The sequence below is a fragment of the Triticum urartu genome, chromosome 4A (assembly GCF_056163025.1).
Source record: "Triticum urartu cultivar PI428250 chromosome 4A, HENAU_Tu73, whole genome shotgun sequence".
Lineage (NCBI taxonomy): Eukaryota > Viridiplantae > Streptophyta > Magnoliopsida > Poales > Poaceae > Triticum > Triticum urartu.
This window is the reverse complement of record NC_141876.1, coordinates 369,989,944-370,014,203: the sequence shown is the minus strand read 5'-3', so window position 1 is coordinate 370,014,203 and position 24,260 is coordinate 369,989,944. Positions and strand designations below refer to the sequence as shown.

The 24,260-nt window shown below is 46.4% G+C and overlaps 1 protein-coding gene across 1 annotated transcript; it reads left to right on the top strand.

Annotated features, from left to right (window-relative positions):
* Positions 1-1,427: 1,427 nt before the first annotated feature.
* LOC147975884 (uncharacterized) lies at positions 1,428-3,150 on the top strand. The gene is made up of 3 exons (XM_087520627.1): positions 1,428-2,099; positions 2,290-2,721; positions 2,764-3,150. Exons 1-3 carry the CDS (start codon positions 1,428-1,430, stop codon positions 3,148-3,150), a joined length of 1,491 nt encoding a protein of 496 aa, XP_087376753.1.
* Positions 3,151-24,260: the final 21,110 nt, after the last annotated feature.

Here is a 24,260-nt window from a genome sequence, read left to right as displayed (position 1 = left end):
CCTCCTCGGTGGTTCGCAGGTGCCACCCTCGGGTCGCCACATCAAGCAATTCTTTCACTAGGCGAGCGCGCCCCATGGGCAGCAGGCGGTATTGCCAGGTTGGGCAGCGCCAAATGCAGACCTCATCTTCGACTCCGGGGACAACCCCGTGGTCACAGCCGGCGCCGGTGCACTCCCGATGCTCTGCACCCCCACCATCTGCAACGTGGCTGTCACCAAAACTCTCATCGACGGTGGAGCCGGCCTCAACGTCCTCTCGGTGGAAGCATTTGGCTTGCTTCATGTGCCCCATGTCCGGCTCCGCCCTACGAAGCCCTTCTCTAGGTTGTCGATGGATCCACCAGCACCCTCGGGCAGATCCGCTGCCCCATCACCTTCAGCACCCACGACAACTACCACACCGAGCTGATCGACTTCGACATCGCTCGCATCAGCCTCTCGTACAATGCCATCCTTGGGTACCCGGCCCTGGACAAGTTCATGGCAACGAGTCACCCTGCCTACAAGTTCATGAAGGTGCCGGGAAGCAGCGACGTCCTCACCATGGCAGGAGACACCAAGGACACGCTGATGGCCCTCAAGCTCGCCTTCAGGGCCGCAGCAGCAGCGCGCCCGGCTGAGGGGGGGGCAGAGGTCTCGGGGACTGCGCCAGCAAAGAAGAAGTAGTTGTTCTCTCAAGATTGGGCTGAGACAAAGCAGGTGTCTGTCGATGAAGATGGGGCATCGGGTGCCACCTTCACCATAGGTGCCAACCTCTCCCTAGATCAAGAAAAGGCGTTGGTCGACTGGTTACGCGCGAACAAGGAAGTGTTCGCATGGGAGCCCAAGGACCTGGTTGGGGTCCCGAGGGGAATAATCGAGCGTCACTTAAGGGTGTGCCCCAATGCACGACCGGTGAAGCAGAAGGCGCGGCGGCAGTCCAAAGAGAAGCAGTTGTTCATCGTCCAAGTGACCCACAAGCCGCAATACACTGGTGTAATTCGGGAGGTGTAGTACCCAGAATGGTTGGTGAACCCGGTCATCGTCCCCAAGAAGGGCGGAAAGGAGCGCATGTGCGTCGACTTCACCAACCTCAACAAGGCTTGCCCTCAAGACCCCTTTCCACTTCCACGTATCGATTAGATCGTCGACTCCACCGCCGAGTGTGACCTACTATGTTTCCTGGATGCATTCTCCGGCTATCACCAAATCAAGATGGCGGTGCAAGATGTTGAGAAGACGGCTTTACTGACCCCATCCGGGGTGTATTGCTACAATTTCATGTCGTTTGGGCTGCACAACGCCGGAGCAAACTTCCAACGGCTGATGCACATTGCTCTGGGCCGGCAGCTCGGGAGGAACGCCGAGGCCTATGTCGATGACATAGTGGTGAAGTCTTGGGAGGCGAGGACCCTTATCGAGGACCTGGAAGAAACAATTACCAGTCTATGCAAGGTGGATATGTGGCGGATCTGTGGCTCAACCCAGAGAAATGTGTGTTTGGCATCCCCTCTGGCAAGCTGTTGGGCTTTCTTGTGTCGCACATGGGAATCGAGGCAAACCCAGAGAAGGTCAAGGGAAGAGAAAGGATGAGCCCTCCACAAACTCTCAAGGAAATGCAAAAGCTGGCGGGCTATGTGACCTCGCTTGGGCGCTTCATCTCCAAGCTGGAGGAATGCGCCCTCCCATTCTTCAAGATGATGAAGAAGAAGGGGTTGTTCGAGTGGACCCCGGAGGAAGACGCGGCATTCCAAGACCTCAAGAGATACCTCACCAGCCCACCGGTGATGGTAGCACCGTGTCCTCTTGAGCCCCTAGTGCTTTACCTGGCCGCTACACCTCACTCAGCCAGCGCAGCGCTGGTGGCGGTTCAGGAGGAGCGCCAAGCCAAGGGCCCGCCCAGCAATGCCACACACGCGGTCAAGACGATGCAGCTTCAGGACAGCGTTCCTGAGGCCTCAACGGCACCAATGGATGACCAAGCTCCTCAAGACGGCGCTCCTGAGACCTTGGCTACCCCAAAAAATGGCCAAGCTCCTGAGGCCCTCCAGCCTCATGAGGTACAAGACCCCACCGGCACTTCTGCCCTCGTGGAGCACCCAGTGTACTTCGTTAGCACGGTACTATGCGACGCGCGGGCGCCCTACCCCATGTTGCAAAAGCTCAGGCCCGCACTCCTTGTCGTCTACGCAAGATGCACCACTACTTCCAAGGCCACCCCATCAAAGTCATCTCGGCTTAACCACTGGAAAGAGTGCTCACGATCCCCAGTGTTGCGGGAGTGTCGCCGAATGGAACATCGAATTGCAGGCATTCCAGTTGGAGCTCAGCACCACTAGGGTCATCAAGGGCGCTGCACTCGCTGACCTCGTGCCGGAATGGACTGACGTTCCCAGCCCCGAAGCAGGCGAGGACCAATCCCTCTCACCAGGAAGCGAGGCACCAGATGGCTGGGTCATGTACTTCGATGGCGCCTTCACGCATCAGGGCACAGGGGCTGGAGCCATGCTCATCTCACTCACCCAGGACAAGCTCTACTATGCCGTGGAGGTCTGCTTCCAGCAGGGCGAGAAGGTCTCCAACAACATCGCAGAGTACAAAGGCTTGATCGCCGATCTCAAGGCTGCGGCAGCCTTGGGAGTGAAGCGCCTCACCATCAAGGGCGACTCCCAGCTCCTCGTCAACTTTTCCAACAAAGTAAACGAGCCGAAGGACGAACACATGGAGGCATACCTTGCGGAGGTACGCAAAATTGAGAAACAATTCTTGGGTCTGGAACTGTAGCATGTGCCGCACGGCACGAACAAGGAAGCTGATGACATCGCTAAGAGGGCATCTCGGCACCTGTCTCAGGAGCCTGCCGTCTTCGAGGAGCGGCTCTTCAAGCCTTCAGCAGCCCCTCCTGCCGCGAAAACAACATCGCCTCAGGAGGACCTCCCCCCAGCATCCCTCTCGGGAGCCCCTACTTGCGGGCCAACCTCGGGAGCGCATCTACTCCTCGCACTCGAGCCTCAGGAGGGGTGCTGGACTGAAGAGTTCAAGGCGTACCTACTTCAAGGGACCCTGCAAGAGAAGGAGGAAGACACGGAGCGCGTGGCTCGACAGGCCACTGCCTACTGCATCAGGGACGGTGAGCTCTATGGGAAACGGCCAAACAATGTTTCTCTGTGATGCATCTGTAGGGAGCAGGGGTGTGAGTTGTGGGCTGACATACATGGCGGGGGTTGCGGGCACCACTCGTCATCGTGCACCCTCATGGGCAAGGCATTCCGCAGCGGGTTCTACTGGCCCACGGCGCTCAATGATGCTACCGAGCTGATGACATCTTGTGAAGCCTACCAGTTCCATGCCAAGCAAATCCACCAGCCTGCTCAGGGTCTCCAGACCATCCTGCTCTAATGGTCGTTCGTGATCTGGGGGCTGGACATCTTGAGCCCGTTCCCTCGAGCGCCCGGGGGCTACCGTTACCTCTACGTCTCCATTAACAAGTTCGCCAAGTGGGCAGAGGTGGAGGCCGTCCGCACCATCCTAGCTGGTTCGGCAGTCAAGTTCATCAAGGGCCTCGTGAGCCGGTTCAGGGTTCCTAATCGTATCATCACCGACAACGGCTCACAGTTCACTAGCAACCTATTCATAATATATTTTGCTAACCTTGGAACGCAGATATGCTACGCCTAAGTGGCACACCCTAGGAGCAACGGCCAAGCCGAGCGCGCCAACACGGAGGTCCTGAGAGGCCTCAAGGCAAGAACCTTCAAGAAGAAGCTTGACGCATGTGGCAGGGGCTGGCTGGACGAGCTCCAGTCCGTGTTGTGGTCCATCCGCACCACCGCGACCAAGCCAACAGGTGAAACTCCATTCTTCCTCGTCTATCGAGCTGAAGCAGTTCTCCCTCACGAGGTCAGGCATCGATCCGTGCTGGTCTTGGCGTTTGATGAGGCACACCAGGATGCCTCGCGGGGGATGGACCTCATGCTAGGGGAGGAACACCACCGTCAAGCCATGCTCCAAGTAGCAAGGTCCCAGCAGGAGTTGCAGCGGTACCATTGCCGTAGTGTCTGCTCTAGGACGCTCGAGGTGGGTGATCTCGTCCTGAGGTAGGTGTTCTCCGGGGAGGGGCTGCATAAGCTCTCACCCATTTGGGAGGGCCCGTTTAGGATCGTCCGTGACTCCATACCTGGTGTCGCGTGCCTGGAAACGCAGGACGGGATCCCCATCCAGAACACCTGGAACATCCGGCACCTCTGGAAGTTCTACCCATGAAGCAAGGCCCCGTGCCTATGAAGGTCTCTGCTCGTGACACTCTCACGTAATAATTAGTGGGGCTGTACACGCCCCGGAGTCTCCTGAGTGTCGCTCGCGGGCCTCACGGGGGCTCCCTCCCACATCCTAGCGGCAGCACTTAGCTCCACGCTTGTGAGAAGACAAGACTAGGTGCTAGATGCGGCTGTTCTTTTTCTTGCTTTATGTAGTGGGTTTGCAACCTTTTAATGGAATTTGGAGTTTTCGTGTTCTTTCTTGTTCGCTGAGTTGGATTTTATTTGTCTCCTCTTGCTCTGCTTAGCTCTCAGTCTTGGCCCAGGAAGAGCGGCAGTTGCCCGTCGCTCCTCCTCATGCGTCACGCGCGTGGAAGCTAGGCAGGTATGTGTGTTTGGGTTCGCTCGTACCACGAACACACCGCGCTGAAGCCTCGGCTTCTTTAATCCTCACGAGACACTCCCGAATGAGCTCATGGGCATGCGCAGCCTCTTAAGTCCGTGCCTCCGGGTAGTGCGACACGGTGTACCAGCCTCAACCAACCCACACCTAGGGCTCGCACGAGGAAGAATGAGATGAAACGCCAAGCTTTCTAATAACCCTGCAGCTGTACAACACCTCCTGAGCCCCAATGGCTCATGGGTTGTCAGGAAGCGAGCCCTGCCAGACACCGCTAGAAAGGTGCGCCCTCGCGAGGCAGGAAGCTGCTGCAAGCATATCAAGCTAAGTTACCCAAACCACACCTACTCGGAACACAGATATAACATCAAAATAATAAGCATAGCATTGTGGCGTAAGTGCCATAGTTCATTACACACCCTTGCGGGGCCCTCTACTTTTTCAAAATGCAGGAGAAAGGAAAGGTTAAACAAAAGTGGCCCGCACAACCGCAGTAGCTCCTGACGCTAGGCTCCGGCAGCCCAGGACTCAGCCTGAGTCCTCCTCCCACTTCACTGGTGCACGGCGGCGAGACGACCCGCCAACTTCCCCGATGCAAGCCCGGTGACATGGCGGCTGGTAGTAGCCGCCGCTACTCGTGCTCTCACCGGAAGAGGCGCTGCCGCTACTGAAGGAAGCACGGTCTTCGCCAAGGGCAAGCTCAGCCTCGGCGTGGTCGCGGCTGCCGTCAAGGCCAAGCTCATCGTCGCTGCTACCGTCTTCGGGGCAGCACCCCACGCGATGGCCGTCTTCCCCAAACACCCTCACATAGAGGGTCGTGAGGCCATTATACTTGAAGTGGAGGGTGCACCTCCTTCTAAGGCCTCGTGCGCAGGCGAACGCCTGGCAACCGTGGGTCAGGGCCACGTTGCCTATGGCGGTGACCTCAACCCCAGCCCGCGAGGCCCTGCAGCAGCAGCCGTCAGCCTGTAGCTAGAGGCAGTCAAGCCCCGTGGCTGGCAACTCGTTAGCAAAGGAGTGCGGAAGCTGGAGCCAGGTGCTGGTGGGCCTCTCCGACCACACGATGAACTCTGGGAGCACACCCACCAAATGGAAGCGCGGCCGAGGAGGTCGGGCAACCACGACACGCCTCCCCTCATCGTAGGGGCTGCCTCGCCCTTGGTGGCCCCCACCTCGAGAAGAAGCGCCGCCATGGCCAACCAAACTGACACTGGCCCCCGAAGAAGTGCGCCCAAGCCCTAGAGGAGCTACCGCCGACATCGCAGCATGCTTGCGAGGGCGTCCTTGCCCCCTCTTGGGTGGCGGCGAGTCTGGCCCCTCCTTGGGTGCTTTCCCCTTCTCAACAGCGGGGAACTTCCTGGTAGGCGCCATGAGAACTGCAGCAAGATGACGGGGAAAGGAAGAAGAAGAAGGAGAGGGTGGCAAGAAGATGGAGATGAGCGAGGGGGGCTCTGCCCCTCCCCTCATTTATAGTCGGAGGGAGGCCAACCGTTAGCCTCCATGATCCCACGCAATGATGGTTTTCTCTCTACATGCAGCAGAGTCTCGTCAAGTCGAACGGTTGCCGAGGCAATGTGGGGAAGCGAAGACGCCCACGTCCCATCAATCGCCATGCGTCGACCAAGGCGGCAGGCGGTTAGGGCCTGCGGCGCTCCGCACTTGCCCTTTGGCTTCGCCTCGAAGCCAAGTTCGAGCGTGCCTTGGGCCCAGGGGCTACTGTCAGCATTATGGGAACGGGGGTACCCAGACTTGCCTGCTTGCAGCCCATGGCATGGTTCCATCGACGGCCTGGTATAGCCCAGCTTCAGCATCAACAACTCAAGACCCTTGTGAGGGGCCAAGCCTTGCGAGGCGGACGACACCAAGGCCTCCACGAGGAGTAGTCTCTCTAGGCTGGCTCCCGAGGAGCGGAGATTTCTATGCAAGGCTCACCTCGCGAGGTTCGGATGACATGAGCCATGACGACCAAGGACAGGCGGGCGTCAAAAGCGCCGTGTACCAGTTTCCTCTTTGGTGCTAAGGAGGCAAGCGCAGGAACGGAGTCCCGAGGAATCAGCCAAAGGTTTCCATTCCGGTGCAACAAGACCAAGACCGCCAGGACGACAGGATGGAGGTCATCGCCGAGCCCACCACGGCGTCACGACCAGAGGCTTTGGTAGGCGAAGACTACTTTTGTCATGATAGCATCTACTAGTTGTTTCCCTTTGAATTTGGCCCTTGTGAGATCCCTTCCCGCCCTCATTTGGGAAGAGGACCAAGGCCCCTATAAATAGGAGTTAGCCACCACCACAGGGGGGGGGGACGGATCATTCAGATCATCCTCACACCCACCAGCTCATCGAGCACAAGAACACTCCTCCTCTTGAGGTGGTTCTCCCAGTGTACTAGTTCATCCTCGGCCCCTCGAGGCCAATCCACAACAAAGCAGTAGTAGGGTTTTACACCGCAAGGTGGCCCGAACCCGGGTAAACTGACGTGTCTTTTTTCCACTCAGTTGATCGGGCTAGGCTATGAGATTAGCGAGTAGGCAGACTGGGGAGGACGAGTTCTTCGCACGCACCCCATAGTTTGAAGCTCTCAAGGGTCTACGAAACCCGAAATCCGACAGATTCGATGAATTGTGAATTTATGATCAGCTTATCTATGAATATTATTTGTATCTTCTCTGAATTCTTATATGCATGATTTGATATCTTTGCAAGTCTCTTCGAACTATCAATTTCGTTTGGCCAACTAGATTGGTTTTTCTTGCAATGGGAGAAGTGCTTAGCTTTGGGTTCAATCTTGCGGTGCTCGATCCTCGTGACAGAAGGGAACCGACACGTATTGTATTGTTGCCATCGAGGATAACAGGATGGGGTTTTCATCATATTGCTTGAGTTTATCCCACTACATCATGTCATCTTACTTAATGTGTTACTCTGCTCTTATGAACTTAATACTCTAGGTGCAGGCATGAGTCAGTGGATGTGTGGAGTAATAGTAGTAGATGCAGGCAGGAGTCGGTCTACTTGATACTGACGTGATGCCTATTTTCCTGATCATTGCCTTAGATATCATCATAATTTTATGCTTTTCTATCAGTTGCTCGGCTGTAATTTGTTCACCCACCATACTGTTTTCTATCTTGAGAGAAGCCTTTGGTGAAACCTATGGCCCCCGGGTCTATTTTCCATCATAGAAGTTTCTGATCTACAATTTTAGTTTCCTACTTACTTTCTTTGCAATCTTTTACTTTCCAATCCATAAACCAAAAATACCAACAATATTACTTTACTGTTTATCCATCAATATCAGATCTCACTTTGCAAATAACCATGAAGGGATTGACAACCCCTTTGTCATGGTGGGTGAAAGTTGGTGTTTGTTTGTGCAATTATTCGGTGGCTTATGCATTGTCTCCTACTGGATTGATACCTTGGTTCTCAAAAGCTGAGGGAAATACTTACTCTACTTTGCCGCATCACCCTTTACTCTTCAAGGGAAAAACCAACGCAAGCTCAAGAGGTAGAAGGAAGTATTTCTGGCGCCGTTGCCAAGGAGATCTACGCCAAGCCGAGACATACCAAGTACCCATCATAAACTCTCATCCCTCACATTACATTATTTGCCATTCGCCTCTTGTTTTCCTCTCTCCCACTTCTAAAACAATTTTCGAAAAGTTTTGCCCTTTTCTTCGCCCCTCTTCCATTCGCTTGCTTTTTGTGTGCTCGTATGTTGGATTGCTTGCTTTGTCACGACGGCTCAAGATAATACCAAATTGTGTGACTTTTCCAATACCAATAACAATGATTTTATTAGTAATCTGATTGCTCCTGCTACTAATGCAGAATCTTGTGAAATTAATACTGCTTTGCTGAATCTTGTTATGAAAGATCAATTTTCCGGCCTTCCCAATGAAGATGTTGCATCCCATCTTAATAATTTCGTTGATTTATGTGATATGCAAAAGAAAAAAGATGTGGATAATGATACTTTTAAATTGAAGCTATTTCCGTTCTCACTTCGCGATCGTGCTAAAACAGGATTGGCACTACTCGCACATCCCAGATGAACTTCAACATTGATCATCTATCCACATCAATTAATCAAGAGGAGTTGGAACAACCTTTCTGTATCAAAGAAGTGGATGATGTCATAAATTCTATGCCTAATGACAAATCACCTGGACCTGATGGTTTCAATGACATTTTCATGAAGAAATGTTGGCATATTATTAAATAGAGTATCTATAAATTTCTTCAGGATTTCCAATCAGAGAGTGTGGATCTTGCTCCAGTTAATACTGCTTATATTGCCCTGATCCCTAAGAAAGAAAACCTAGAAACTCGCAATGACTTCAGGCCCATCTCCTTGGTAAGTATGCCTATCAAAATCCTTACTAAGCTGCTTGCAAACAAAGTCCAAAAATGCATCATTCTTGTGATAAGCAAGAATCAATATGGTTTCATCAAAACCAAGAATATTCAGGATTGTCATGCATGGTCTTTTGAGTACATCCATATGTGCCACAAATCTAAGAAAGAAATTGTCATTTTCAAAGTGGACTTTGAGAAAGCATTTGACAAAATCAACTATGAGGCCATCCTTTTCATGCTCAAACACCTGGGGTTTGGAGACAGATGGATTAGATGGATCAATAACATCCTGCAGACTGCCTCTGCTTCTGTAATTTTAAATGGTGCACCAGGGAAGAAAATCAAATGCAAATGTGGAGTACGACAAGGGGACCCTCTCTCACCTCTTTTATTTGTTATTGCTGCTGAATTGCTACAGATCCTGATTAACCAAGCTTGGCACAATGGCCATATCAATACTCCCATTGAGCAACCTGCTTCCATGTCATACCCCATTGTTCAATATGCTGATGACACCTTAATTATTATGCCAGCTGTGCCTCATCAGATTTCACATGTTATGGATACTTTAAAGACATTTTCAGATTTCACTGGCCTATAGGTGAATTTGCACAAATCCTCTCTTGTACCCATTAATATCCCTGATGAAAAAGCCAATCAACTTGCTAATATTTTGGGCTGTAAAAAAGAAAGCATGCCTTTCACTTATCTGGGGCTGCCAATGGGGTCCGCCAGACAAAAAGTTGATGAGTTTATGCCAATGGTTTCTAGATTGGATAAAAGATTATCTGGGATTGCAACAATGATGTCATACTCAGGTAGACTCACTCACCTCAAGGCTATCATCACTGCACTACCTATATTTTCCATGTGTTGTATCAGGGTGCCCTTCACCATCTAGGATCATTTTGAGAAATCTGGCAGAAGTTTTCTTTGGTATGGTAAGGACATCAATAAATTTGGCAAATGCCTTGTCAAATGGAACAAGTTTACTTACCAAAAGATGCTGGTGGGCTTGGTGTTCTAGATCTTAGAGCACACAACAAAGCACTCTTGACTAAATTCTTACACAAGTTCTTCAATGAAATGGATATCCCATGGGTGCAGCTTATTTGGAGCAAATACTATGGAAATGGTGAGCTACCACAATTCCCAACTAGGATTGGCTCATTTCGGTGGAGAGATTGCTGCTCTATTCTTGACAAATACAAAGACCTCACAATTTGTATTGCTGGCTTTGGTGACACCATTTCTTTATGGCATGACAAATGGAATGACAACCCACTGAAAGACAGCTTCCCACACCTATACTCCTATGCCATATAAAAGACATCTCTCTCCAAAAGGCTTGCATTGAAACTGAGAATGACTTCTATAGCATGTTCCACCTACATATGTCTTCTGTGGCTGTTCAACGGAGCATTGAGCTCATGGCCCTCATTAATGGTGTGATTAGTAACAATGAACCTAACATCTGGAAGTTTAAATGGGCCTCTGAACATTACAATGCTAAGAAGGTCTACCACGAATATTTGGGATGCCTGAGAAAGCTCCTAAACCTTTCCAACGGATTTGGAAGTCTGGTTGCTTTCCTAAACAAAAATTCTTTTTCTAGCTCCTTCTTCTGGACAAATTGAATACCAGAGATCTTCTCACCAAGAAAAACTTCTACATTGATAGCTCCATATGTGTTTTATGTGATGATGAGCCTAATGAATACATGAAACATCTCTTCTTCTCATGTGACTTTAGCCAAAACTTTTGGTTATCACTTGGCTTTCAATGGAGCACTGATCTAAACTGCAATGATATGCTCATTAAAACCAGAAACAGAACTCAGATTCAGCCCTTCAAAGAATGCCTAATTGCTGGCTGTTGGACAATCTGGAAACACAGAAATAGTATCATTTTTTATAACAAGGTAAGGGACTTGAGTTATTATATTTCCTGCTTCAAGGAACATTTTGGCACCATCATGAAAAGAGTCAAACCTAGTTTAAAGGAGGGAATGCAAAGCTGGTTGGATTATTTGTGAACATTTCTTCTTTTATGCCCCTCCTTTATTGTAACCCATTTGTGTATAAAACCCCCCATATTAATGAAAAAATAGAGTTACAGTAGGGTTTTTACCCTATTGAGTTTCCTAAAAAAAACTTGGTTTTCATCTTTGCCTAAAAATAGTATTGATTCATGGAATAAGTGCAAAGATGCTTTTATTTCCAAGTATTTCCCTCCTGCTAAAATTATCTCCCTTAGGAATGATATTATGAATTTTAAGCAACTTGGCCATGAACATGTTGCACAATCTTGGGAGAGGATGAAATCGATGATACGAAATTTCCCTACTCATGATTTGAATTTGTGGATGATTATACAAAAATTTGATGAAGGATTGGATGTTGCTTCTAGAAATCTTTTAGATTCGGCCGTGGGAGGTACTTTTATGGAAATTACTTTAGGAGAAGCTACTAAACTCCTAGATAATATTATTGTTAATTATTCCCAATGGCATACCGAAAGATCTTCCACTAGTAAAAAAGTGCATGCTATAGAAGAGATTAATGTTTTGAGTGGAAAGATGGATGAGCTTATGAAATTATTTGCTAGCAAGAGTGCTCCTACTAATCCTACTGATATGCCTTTGTCTACTTTGATTGAAAGCAATAATGAATCTATGGATGTGAATTTTGTTGGTAGGAACAATTTTGGTAATAACATGTATAGAGGTAATTTTAACCCTAGGCCGTTTCCTAGTAATTACTCTAATAATTATGGTAATTCCTACAAAAATTCTTATGGAAATTATAATAATATTCCCTCTGATTTTGAGAATAGTTTTAAAGAATTTATAAGTTCACAAAAGAATTTTGATGCTTTGATTGAAGAAAAATTGCTTAAGATTGATGATTTGGCTAGGAACATTGATAGAATTTCTCTTGCTGTTGATTCTTTGAAACTTAGATCTATTCCACATAATCATGATATAAATTAGTCTCTCAAAGACATGAGAATTTCCATTCATGAGTGCAAAGAAAGAACCGCTAAGATGCGTGCTAAAAAAGATTAGTTTATAAAAGCATGTTCTTCTAGTTTCCATGAAAATAATGATGAAGCTCTTAAAGTGATTAATGTGACTCCTATTGAATCTTTGTTTTACAATGTAAATCTTGGTAAAGATGGGACTCGAGATGAGTCAACTTTAGTTAGAAGGCATCCCAATGATTCACAGTTTTTAGATCTTGATGCAAAAATTGATTAAAGTGGGATTGGAGAGGTCAAAACTTTAGATAGCAATGAACCCGCTATTTTGGATTTCAAGCAATTTAGTTATGATAATTGTTCTTTAATAGATTGTATTTCCTTGTTTCAATCCATGTTGAATTCTCCTCATGCTTATAATGAAAATAAAGCTTTTACTAAACATATCGTTGATGCTATGATGCAATCTTTTGAAGAAAAACATGAATTGGAAGTTTCTATCCCTAGAAAACTTTATGATGAGTGGAAACCTACTATTAAGATTAAGATTAAAGATTATGAATGTCATGCTTTGTGTGATTTGGGTGCTAGTGTTTCCACGATTCCAAAAACTTTATGTGATGTGTTAGGTTTCCGTGAATTTGATGATTGTTCCTTAAATTTGCATCTTGTGGGTTCCACTATTAAGAAACCTATGGGAAGAATTAATGATGTTCTTATTGTTGAAAATAGGAATTATGTGCCCATAGATTTCATTGTTCTTAATATAGATTGCAATCCTACATGTCCTATTATTCTCGGTAGACCTTTCCTAAGAACGATTGGTGCAATTATTGATATGAAAGAAGGAAACATTAGATTTCAATTTCCGTTAAGGAAGGCATGGAACACTTTCCAAGAAAGTAAATTAAATTGCCTTATGAATCTATTATGAGAGCCACTTATGGATTGCAAAGCAAAGATGATAATAGTTAGATCTATCCGTGTTTTTATGCCTAGCTAGGGGCGTTAAACAATAGCGCTTGTTGGGAGGCAACCCAATTTTATTTTTGTTCTTGCTTTTTAGGTCGCATTAAATAATTCATATAGACTATTGTTAGATGTGGTTTTATGTTTTAATTAGTGTTTGTGCCAAGTAAGACCTTTGGGATAGCTTACGGTGATAGTTGATTCGATCTTGCTAAAAAACAGAAACTTTTGCACTAAGGAGATTAGTTTTCATTTTTAGGAGAAGCGCCATAAAATAATTATTCTTTTTGCAGAGTATTAATAAAAAAGTTGCTTAGGTCGTCCTAATTTCTCAGGATTTTGGAGTTACAGAAGTATTTGAAATCTCCAGTTTGCTACAGACTGTTCTGTTTTCGACAGATTCTGTTTTCGCGTGTTGTTTGCTAATTTTGAAGCATCTATGGCTACTATCGGGGGGTATGAACCATGGAAAGGTTGGAATACATTACATATTACACCTAAATAAAGAATGAGTTCACAACAGTACCGAAAGTGGTGATTTATTTTATTATACTAATGGAGCTTACGAGATTTTCTGTTGAGTTTTGTGTTGTGAAGTTTTCAAGTTTTGGGTAAGGATTTGATGGACAATGGAATAAGGAGTGGCAAGAGCCTAAGCTTGGGGGTTCCCAAGGCACCCCAAGGTAATATTCAAGGACAAACAAGAGCCTAAGCTTGGGGATGCCCCGGAAGGCATCCCCTCTTTCGTCTTCGTCTATCGGTAACTTTACTTTAGGCTATATTTTTATTCACCACATGATATGTGTTTTGCTTGGAGCGTCTTGTATGATTTGAGTCATTGTTTTCAGTTTTCCACAATCATCCTTGCTATACACACATTTTGAGAGAGACACGCATGAATCGTGATTTATTAGAATACTCTATGTGCTTCACTTATATCTTTTGAGCTAGGCAAATTTGCTCCAGTGCTTCACTTATATATTTTTAGAGAATGGCAGTGGTTTTATTTTATAGAAACTGATGAAATATCGTACCTCACTTATATTATTTTGATAGTCTTTAAAACAGCATCGTAATTTTATTTGGTTTTAAATTAGTCCTAATATGATAGGCATCCAAGAGGGATATAATAAAAACTTCCATATAAAGTGCATTGAATACTATGAGAAGTTTGATTCCTTGTGATTGTTGGAGCATGAGATATTTTTTGATTGTCTTCCTTATGAGTGGCGGTCGGGGACGGGCGATGGTCTCTTCCTACCAATATATGCCCCTAGGAGCATGCGTGTAGTACTTTGTTTCGATTACTAACAAATTTTTGCAATAAGTATGTGAGTTCTTTATGACTAATGTTGAGTCCATAGATTATACGCACTCTCACCTTTCTGCCATTGCTAGCCTCTGTTGTGCCACGCAACTGTCACTGGTACCATAAACCCACCATATACCTTCCTCAAAATAGCTACCATACCTACCTATTATGGCATTTCCATATCCATTCAGAGATATATTTCCATGCAACTTTCCACCGTTCCGTTTATTATGACATACTCCATAATTGTCATATTGCTATGCATGATCATGTAGTTCACATCGTATTTGTGGTAAAGCCATCGTTCATCATTTTTTATACATGTCGCTCTTGATTCATCGCACATCCTGGTACTCCGCCGGAGGCATTCATATAGTGTCATATATTTGTTCTAGTATCGAGTTGTAATTTTTGAGTTGTAAGTAAATAAAAGTGTGATGATATTCATCATTAGAGCATTGTCCCATGTCAGGAATTAAAAAAATAGAGAAAGGCCAAATAAAAAAAGGCCCAAAAATGAGAGAAAAGAGAGAAGGGACAATGTTACTATCCTTTTGCCACACTTGTGCTTCAAAGTAGCACCATGATCTTCATGATAGAGAGTCTCCTATATTGTCACTTTCATTTACTAGTGGGAATTTTTCATTATAGAATTTGGCTTGCATATTCCAACGATGGGCTTCCTCAAAATGCCCTAGGTCTTCATGAGAAAGCAAGCTGGATGCACACCCACTTAGCTTTCTTTTTGAGCTTTCATAAACTTATAGCTCTAGTGCATCCGTTGCATTGCAATCCCTACTCACTCACATTGATATCTATTGATGGGCATCTCCATAGCCCTTCGCCTAGTTGATGAGACTATCTCCTTATTTTTTGTCTTCTCCACAACCACCTTCTATTCCACCTATAGTGCTATGTCCATGGCTCACACTCATGTATTGCGTGAAAGTTTAAAAAGTTTGAGAACGTCAAAAGTATGAAACAATTGCTTGGCTTGTCATCAGGGTTGTGCATGATTTGAATATTTTGTGTGATGAAGATGGAGCATAGCCAGACTACATGATTTTGTAGGGATAAGCTTTCTTTGTCCATGTTATTTTGAGAATACATAATTATTTTGCTAGTATGCTTGAAGTATTATTTTTTTATGTCAATATTAAACTTTTGTTTTGAATCATACGGATCTGAACATTCATGCCACAATAAAGAGAATTACATGGATAAATATGTTAGGTAGCATTCCACATCAAAAATTCTGTTTTTATCATTTACCTACTCGAGGACGAGCAGGAATTAAGCTTGGGGATGCCTGATACGTCTCCAGCGTATCTATAATTTTTGATTGTTCCATGCTATTATATTATCTATTTTGAATGTTTTATATGCATTAATATGCTATTTTATATTATTTTTGGGACTAACCTATTAACCTAGAGCCCAGTGCTAGTTCCTGTTTTTCCTTATTTTAGGTTTCGCAGAAAAGGAATACTAAAAGGAGTCCAAACGGAATGAAACTTTCCTGATGATTTTTCTTGGGCCAGAAGACATCAGAGGACTTGGAGTGCACGTCACGAAAGCCATAAGGCGGCCACAAGGTTGGAGGGCGCACCCCCCATCCTTGTGGGCCCCTCGTGCCTCCACCGACCTATTTCTTCCGCCTATATATTCTCAAATACCCCAAAACCTTTCAGGGGAACCGCGAAACCACTTTTCCACCACCCCAACCTTCTGTACCTGTGAGATCCCATCTAGGGGCCTTTTCCAGCGTCCTGTCGGAGGGGGATTCGATCACGGAGGGCTTTTACATCAACACCATTGCCTCTCCGATGAAGTGTGAGTAGTTTACCACAGACCTATGTGTCCATAGCAAGTATCTAGATGGCTTCTTCTCTCTCTTTGATTCTCAATACCATGTACTCGTTGATGTTCTTGGAGATTGTCGGTGTCAAAACCGGCGGATCTCGGGTAGGGGGTCCCGAACTGTGTGTCTAAGGCGGATGGTAACAGGAGGCAGGGGACACAATGTTTTACCCAGGTTTGGGCCCTCTTGATGGAGGTAAAACCCTACATCCTGCTTGATTATTCTTGATAATATGAGTAGTACAAGAGTTGATCTACCACGAGATCGGAGAGGCTAAACCCTAAAAGCTAGCCTATGGTATGATTGTATGTTGTCCTACGGACTAAAACCCTCCAGTTTATATAGATACCGGAGGGGGCTAGGGTTACACAAGATCGGTTACAAAGGAGGAGATATACATATCCGTATTGCCTAGCTTGCCTTCCACGCCAAGTAGAGTCCCATCCGGACACGGGACGGAGTCTTCAATCTTGTATCTTCATAATCCAACAGTCCGGCCAAAGGATATAATCCGGCTGTCCGAATACCCCCTAATCCAGGACTCCCTCGGTAGCCCCCGAACCAGGCTTCAATGACGATGATTCCAGCGCGCAGTGTTGTCTTCGGCATTGCAAGGCGGGTTCTTCTCCAAATTTTGAATATTTGTTAAGCAGTGTCCGGTCCCATAAATGTTGAACCTCTTGGCTTCCACGCCCAATAAGGGCTATCTCCCACGCGTCGAATGAATGCAAGGCACCAGGGCATTTTTACATTCGCCCCCCTAGCCAGATAAATAAATTGTTTATTAAAGACATGGGGATTCTTAGATCCAATCCATACCATCCTCCCCCAGCGAGAATCCATCGGAGCGTGCTTCGGAAAAATCCACTACAGCATGGCCGACCTCCGAAGCTCCTCCTCCTGCCCCCGTAGCCCTAAGCCCGGTGATCGGGAGAGGTGTTCAGTCCTACACAGTCGATTAGTCGAACTGCAGACCAAGGGATTTCTCCCTCCAGCGTATATGGTGCCCGTCCGAGTCGGGCTCGCCACCTACAATGGAGGGGAGCAAGCGGAGAGCTTCCCAAGCCCCTCTACGGGGGAGCGGGTATGCCTTGTCCCTTATTTATTAAGGGGACTCAGATTTCCGATTCATCTGTTCCTCCGCAGGCTCCTGGAGTTTTACGTCCTCCAACTGCATAATTTCACCCCTGCTTCCATTTTACACATTGCCGACTATGTTGCCCTCTGCGAGTTATTCCTGGGTTGCGAGGCTCATTTCGAGCTATGGAAAAGGTTATTTTGCCTCGCCCCTCGCACACAGAAGGGGTCACTTTATCAAGTGGGCGGAGCCGAAATATGGTGCATCGCCGAAACCGGATACCTGTCTGGTACTCCGAAGAAGACGTCCGAAAACTGCCCTTCGGAATGGTTTTATATGGAGGATGTCCCCCTTCCGGACCCTGTTCGGCAGGGCCTTCTTGAGTTCAGCAATGCTCCTCTAAAGAAACGCCGAAGTTGGCGCCCACGGAGCCCCCAGGAGGAAGACAACGGAGAAGTCCTTTACCTGATGAACCGGATTAAAGCGCTGGCTCAATCAGGATTGACAGTAATCGAGGTTTTGTCAATATGCATAATGCGGGGAGTGCAACCACTTCAATATCGAGGGCACCCCTTGTGGTGCTTTAACGGGGAAGATGACGCCACCCGTTGCGGGCGTAAGGGTCCGGACAATGCTGCCGCTTTAGCAAAAAAAATTGTCCGAATTGTTCAAGGAAGAGGAAGAGGAGTTCATCCGCATCAAGCCACTCGATGGATTCTCAATGTACAACCCTCCAAGCTGGGTGAGTTATATCTCCTTACTGCCATTCTTCCTGCATTCTTTATCGTAGGTACTCACCTTGCCATTTTGCGGCAGGAACTGCGAAAAGCCATAAGGGAGGTCAGCAGCCCATCCCCACAACCAGAGGACCCTGTCCGGGCCCTTGGTCCCGTACTTGAAGAAGATCCGGACATATTCGTGGAGCTGATAAACCGGCAGTTCTATCAATTAAGCTGTGATAACATCATGGTGGCTGTAACATCCCAAATTTTCAATTTGGAATGTTATACACTAGATCATCAGGCATACCATATTTTTCTTGCATTTTGGTTGATCCTAGAAATTTCACGCAACTCAAGGACCCTCGGAGAGAGTTGGAGATTTCATTATTTTCATATTTGAGAGTTTTCTTGAATTTTGAAAATAGGATCATTTGATTTATTTATTTTATCTTCAATAATTTTTCCGGTGTCAAAATATATGACAGAGGGAATAATATGACTTTCCCAAATTTAGGAAAAATGAAGATATAATAAATAGATCAATTTTTGTTTTCCGGTGTTTATTTGCATTCTATTTGGATAGGGAAAAATGCGCGTTTTCAAAAATTGCATTTTAGGTCCGGAGAAAAGTTCATTTTGTTCGGCTCATTTTTAGGAGTCGAGGAAAATTTACTTTATTAGTTTTGGAGTCCGGTAGATTTTGTTTTTCTGTGTTTTTCCGAGCGCGGAACCGTTTAAAAAAAATCAAAGTCCAGTGCCCTGGGCCAAAGGCCCAGCCGGCCTAGGCCACGGCCAAGGCCATCGCTAGCCGCGCGCCAGGCGCAGGCGCAGGAGGCCGCCACCTCGCCTCTTGCTCTAAACCGAATCCTAGTAGGACTTTTGTCCTACTTCCGTATATTCCTTTTCTATTTCTAGATCTTTTCCTTTCCTTTTTTTTTCTTTTCCTATTCCTAGTCTAATTCTTGTCCCCTACCCCAAGTAAACTCCCCCCCCTCCCCAATATAAATACCCAAGCACCCCCCCTCTAAATCATCAAACTCAAAGCCTAGAGCTCCACCACACCCGTGCCGCGCCGCCACCCCACACCCGCGCCGCCGCCGCACCTTGCCGCCGCCGCCCCACGCCCACGCCGCTGGAGCCCCTCGCCGGAGACCTCGCCGGAGGTAGCCCCGCGCTACATCTATTCTTTTTCTCGGATCGTTTTCTTCTAATCGTTCCGATTCTTTTCTTCTCTAAACCGTTCCGGTTTTCTAGATCGGTTTTTCGATCGGTTTTCTTCTCCGAAACCCTAGATCGGATTCGTTTTCTTCTCTGATTTAGTTGCCTTTGGACCGTTCGCCGGACCGTTCGTCCTAACGAACGTGATCACCGGATTCTTCTAGGTTAACGACGTCCGTTCGTTTAACCGTTCTTCTTTTTCTTTTAGTCGGATTTATTCCGCGATCGCGATCTCAGATCCGATCTTCTTTCTAGTCTTTCTTTTCGCTCGTTTATCGGAATCAGGTGATTCAAGCGCCTGGAGTTTCGTCTCGAAACCGCCGTTCCGTCTAAGCAACTTGGTCAAGCTTTTGCTACAGTAAAATTTTGACCTAGATTCAACTTGCTAGAACTGAGTTGTTTTCTTCCGCCGTTTGTTTTTTGTTCTTTCTTTGCAACCGGAGTTCTCAAGTTGAACTACTTGGTTTGATCTCTTGTTCGAGTTTTACCTATGCATTAGATGAGTACTTATTGTATGCTTGTTGTTTGTCTGCGATAGATTACCCGGATTGCGCTACTTTTTACTTCGAAACCCTAGGACTCGCGGATCATCAGCAAGGCAAGTAACACTTTGATCATACCTTTTCTACAACCCATGTTTTATTGCATTAGATCAATCCTCGCACATTGCATGATTAGGATCTAATTAAATTGTGGGATGGGAAGTAGATGAGGTAGTACCTATTACCTGTATTATTATGAATCCTTTGGGAGTTACTTCTACGTTTGCTTATTATGCCATGCTATGCTAGTAGACGTGGATTGGGTGAGTGATATCCATGACAGATGTGAGATTGATAATTTTAATGGTTTATCTAAGGTGGCAACTCAAACACACATCTGGGTGGATTGAGGCACCTGATGTCTATCAGGACTTGCCTGTTTTTTTTCGGACCGCCACCCAGGCTCAAAGGGATCATAAGATCTTTCATGCTAGAAACTTCCGTGTGCAGCCACATGCTACTATGGGCTCTGGCATAGTTGACTAAGTTGTGCGAACTCTTACGGGGTGGACTAGCAGATGTAGGGGATGTAGGTGTACCGGTCTACCCCACAAGTAAGGTGCTAGTGCTTCTGAAAGACTATGTCTCGGTCATCCGTTTCTCAAACACCATGTAGTGCGAGAAAACAAACGGAGGCGATCGAGTCATGTGGGGAAAAGTGCGCAAACCTCTGCAGAGTGTACAAACTAATCATGATTAGCCGTGTCCCCGATTATGGACAACTTGAGTATCTAGTACTTGAATATCGAGTGAATCTCAACATGTTACCTCTAATTAATGTTTATTGGGTTTTAGTTATTTTTAATTGGGATTGAGAATGCTGTCAACCATTCTCAATGTTTCACAACCACCATGATAGTTAAATAAACTTATTCCTTTGCAGTAGGGAAAAACTGGCTTTACGCAAAACTGTAACCATAGAGCTTTCCACCAGCCATATATGCATATAGTATAGCTGTTTCATTCCATTACTCTCTATGTGTTACTTTGCCAGCATATTCCATGTGCTGACCCGTTTTCGGGCTGCAACTTCTCATGTTGGAGACTTTTCAGACGACGAGTAAAGAGCTTTTAGGTCGTGGCCCTATACTCAGTGATGCCGCTGGAGTTGATGGACCCATTTATCTTCCGAGTCTTCCGCTGTTATCGATATTAGATGGCCTTCAGCCATATTTATTGTAATAAGTTCTTTTTCAGCAATCGATGTAATAAGTGTGTGATTGCAACTCTGCTATAAAACCTCGATGTACTGTGTGGTGTCAGCATTACTGATCCAGGGATGACACCGTAGCACAATAGACGTGATCCATTCGGGTCAGGTCGCTACAGAGATGGTATCAGAGCACACGCTGACTGTAGGACACGACCACTAAGTTAAAGCCATAGATCACCCTTCTCTTATCATTTTCTAACTCCTCATCTTTTCTACTCTATTAGGATGACGCACGCGAAGATTAAGTACGCTCAACCGGATGATGGCACACCTTTTGGATTTCACCTGAAGGAAGTCACCAAGTACCTGAACATTGGATTACCAAGCTTCACAGGAACCTTCAACGCCATCTGCCTGAAGAGGAGCGCTGGAAGATTCAAGCTCACGTTCCGGGAAGGACATTCGCGCCAATCACGAAGCCCATAGATAGTGTTTTCAATGCACCAACCTGGAGTCTAGGAAGGAGCATGGCAGCTCATATCACCATAGGACGCATTGGAGAAGTTTATCAAGAAGACCTCAAGGACACTATCTACCAGATTTGCGGACGCCGAGATGAACAATGGGAGTTAGTCAGCACCAAGAAGGATAGATCCATTGCAGCATTCATCTAGGAGTTAAACCAGCACATTCGACGCCACGAGAACCAGATGTGTAATGATATGATAGAGTTGCAGAATGCAAAGGCAAGGATCATCGAGCTAGAAGGAGAACTGAAGTCTACACGCAAGGACTACATGGACGAGATCGTAGCTCTAGCAAGGCACAATTGTGATCTTAAGCAGGAGATTGAAGAACTCAAGAGGAAGTTAGCATCCAAGGAAGAAGACGAGTACGTCGCATGTCCGGACAACTACATCATCATCGACGACACCGATTCGGATCCAAGTGAACCCGACTTTGAAGACGAAGCTGGAGAGATATCATGGAGTCTTCCACCGGTTCAAATTTCTAGATGACCACCAGATAGTAGTAGTATTCCCCCATGTAAACACATTATAGTCGAGCACTTTTGCGATAGTTTTAGACCATTTGTAAGCCCTTGTTTGATTGATTGAAGTGATTTTGTGTGCATTTGCTCATGTGCATATGGGTAGTGTTTTCCCTTTAGACCCCTCTATTCTTAATTCTCGTCTTTTCTAAACCCTCAGATGCCTCCGAGGCGTGATAATGGATTTCCACCGGAGCTCACTCAGTTGATCCAGCAGCAGAATCAATTGATGCAGATGTTAGTCCAGAACCAGCAGAACAACAACAACAACCCACCACCACCACCACCACCTGTTGACCACTTAGCCCGTTTCCTTAGGCTGAACCCACCGGTGTTTTCCAGTAGCACCGAGCCAATAGTAGCAGACGATTGGCTCCATAAGATAGGAAGGGAGTTGACCACTGCAGGATGCACGGATGGTGAGAAAGTGAAGTTTGCCGCACACCAGCTTGACGGACCCGCGGCAGCATGGTGGGAGAATTTCACAGCCACTTACCCAGTTGACACTGTCACATGGGATCAGTTTCAGCAAGCTTTCCGCACTGCCCATGTTTCAGCAGGAGCTATGGCCATAAAGAAGCGTGAGTTTCGCAACTTACGCCAAGGAGGAAGGACTGTTGGCCAGTATGTGGAGGAGTTTAGTAAGCTAGCACGTTATGCCCCAGATGACGTTGCTACGGATGCAGCTAAGCAGGAGAAGTTTCTGGAAGGACTGAATGATGAACTAAGCATGCAGTTGATGGTAGCGAGTTTCAACAACTACCAGGAGTTGGTAGATCGTGCCATCATGATAGAAGGGAAGCAACAGCAGATTGAGAACCGTAAGAGGAAGTATGGACAGGGGAAGTATAACTCTGGAGCCCAATAGAAGCCCCGTTTTACCCCTAAACCGGGATTTCAGTTTCAGCATACCCATGGAGGAGGTAGTTCGCACAACCATAATGGCCACAAGAATGGTAATGGGAATGGAGGAAGCAACGGCCAGAACCGGACCACCCCATCGACCCCAACCAACAGAGACCTGAGTCAAGTCACCTGTTTCAAGTGTTCGAAGACCGGACATTATGCCAATGAATGTCCCGAAGGCCAGAATGGAAATGGCAATGGAAGCTCTGGGAAGAAGCCGAACCCTTTCAATAGGGGACAAGTGAACCACGTTAATGTGGAGGAGATTGAAGATCAGCCCGATGCAGTAATAGGTAAGTTTTTGGTTAAGTCATTTACTGCACTCATTCTTTTTGATACTGGTGCATCGCATTCATACATATCAAGGGGATTCGTGGAAAAGTATAGCCTGCCCACTAGGATTCTTAAAACACCTATGCTAGTAAGCTCGCCAGGAGTAGAATACATGGCCAGACAAGGATGTTTCCAAGTACCATTGAGTATAGGAAGGCATGTATTCCCAACGGATTTAATTATTCGGGAATCCCAAGGGTTGGACGTGATTCTTGGTATGGATTGGCTGTCGATGTATGGAGGAAACATCGATTGCGCCAGTAAGACAATTTTGCTTACCACACCAGAAGGAAGAAGGATCAAGTATGTATCCCGGCATGTGCCAAACAGGACACAAGTGAATTTCCTAACAGGAGTTGTGCAGGAGGAAGTACCAGTGGTAAAGGATTTTCCTGATGTATTTCCTGAGGAATTTCCAGGCATGCCACCAGATAGAGACATTGAGTTTTTGATTGAGTTATTGCCAGGTACAGGCCCAATATTGAAGCGACCGTACCGGATGCCAGCAAAGGATTTGGTGGAAATTAAGAATCAGATTAAGGAGTTATTGGATAAAGGTTACATTCGCCCAAGTTCTTCGCCTTGGGGATCACCCGTACTTCTAGTGGAAAAGAAGGATGGATCATTAAGGATGGTTGTAGATTATCGGGGATTGAATGAAGTAACCATCAAGAATAAGTACCCACTGCCAATGATCAACGATCTGTTTGATCAATTGCAAGGAGCTAAAGTGTTTTCCAAGATCGATTTGCGATCAGGGTACCATCAGTTGAAGATTCGAGAGCAGGACATACCTAAGACAGCATTCACCACAAGATATGGACTGTATGAGTATACCGTTATGTCATTTGGATTGACTAACGCACCTGCCTATTTTATGAACCTGATGAACAAAGTGTTTATGGAGTTTTTGGATAAGTTCTTCGTAGTGTTCATTGATGACATCCTAGTTTATTCGAAGAATGAAGAGGAGCATAAGGAACATTTGCGTTTGGTTTTGGAGAAACTAAGGGAACATCAGTTATACGCCAAATTCAGCAAATGTGAGTTTTGGTTGAAGGAAGTTGGATTCCTTGGACACGTTATATCCGGAGAAGGTATAGCAGTTGACCCCACAAAGGTTGAGACCGTAACCGAATGGGA

Excerpts from the sequence above, each read along its gene's own strand:
- LOC147975884 (XM_087520627.1), top strand. The coding sequence starts at position 1,428 with ATGCAAGGTGGATATGTGGCGGATCTGTGGCTCAACCCAGAGAAATGT. Across the intron at positions 2,100-2,289 it reads CAGTGTACTTCGTTAGCACG|GCATTCCAGTTGGAGCTCAG; the intron begins GTACTATGCGAC and ends ATCGAATTGCAG. Across the intron at positions 2,722-2,763 it reads TGGAGGCATACCTTGCGGAG|CATGTGCCGCACGGCACGAA; the intron begins GTACGCAAAATT and ends CTGGAACTGTAG.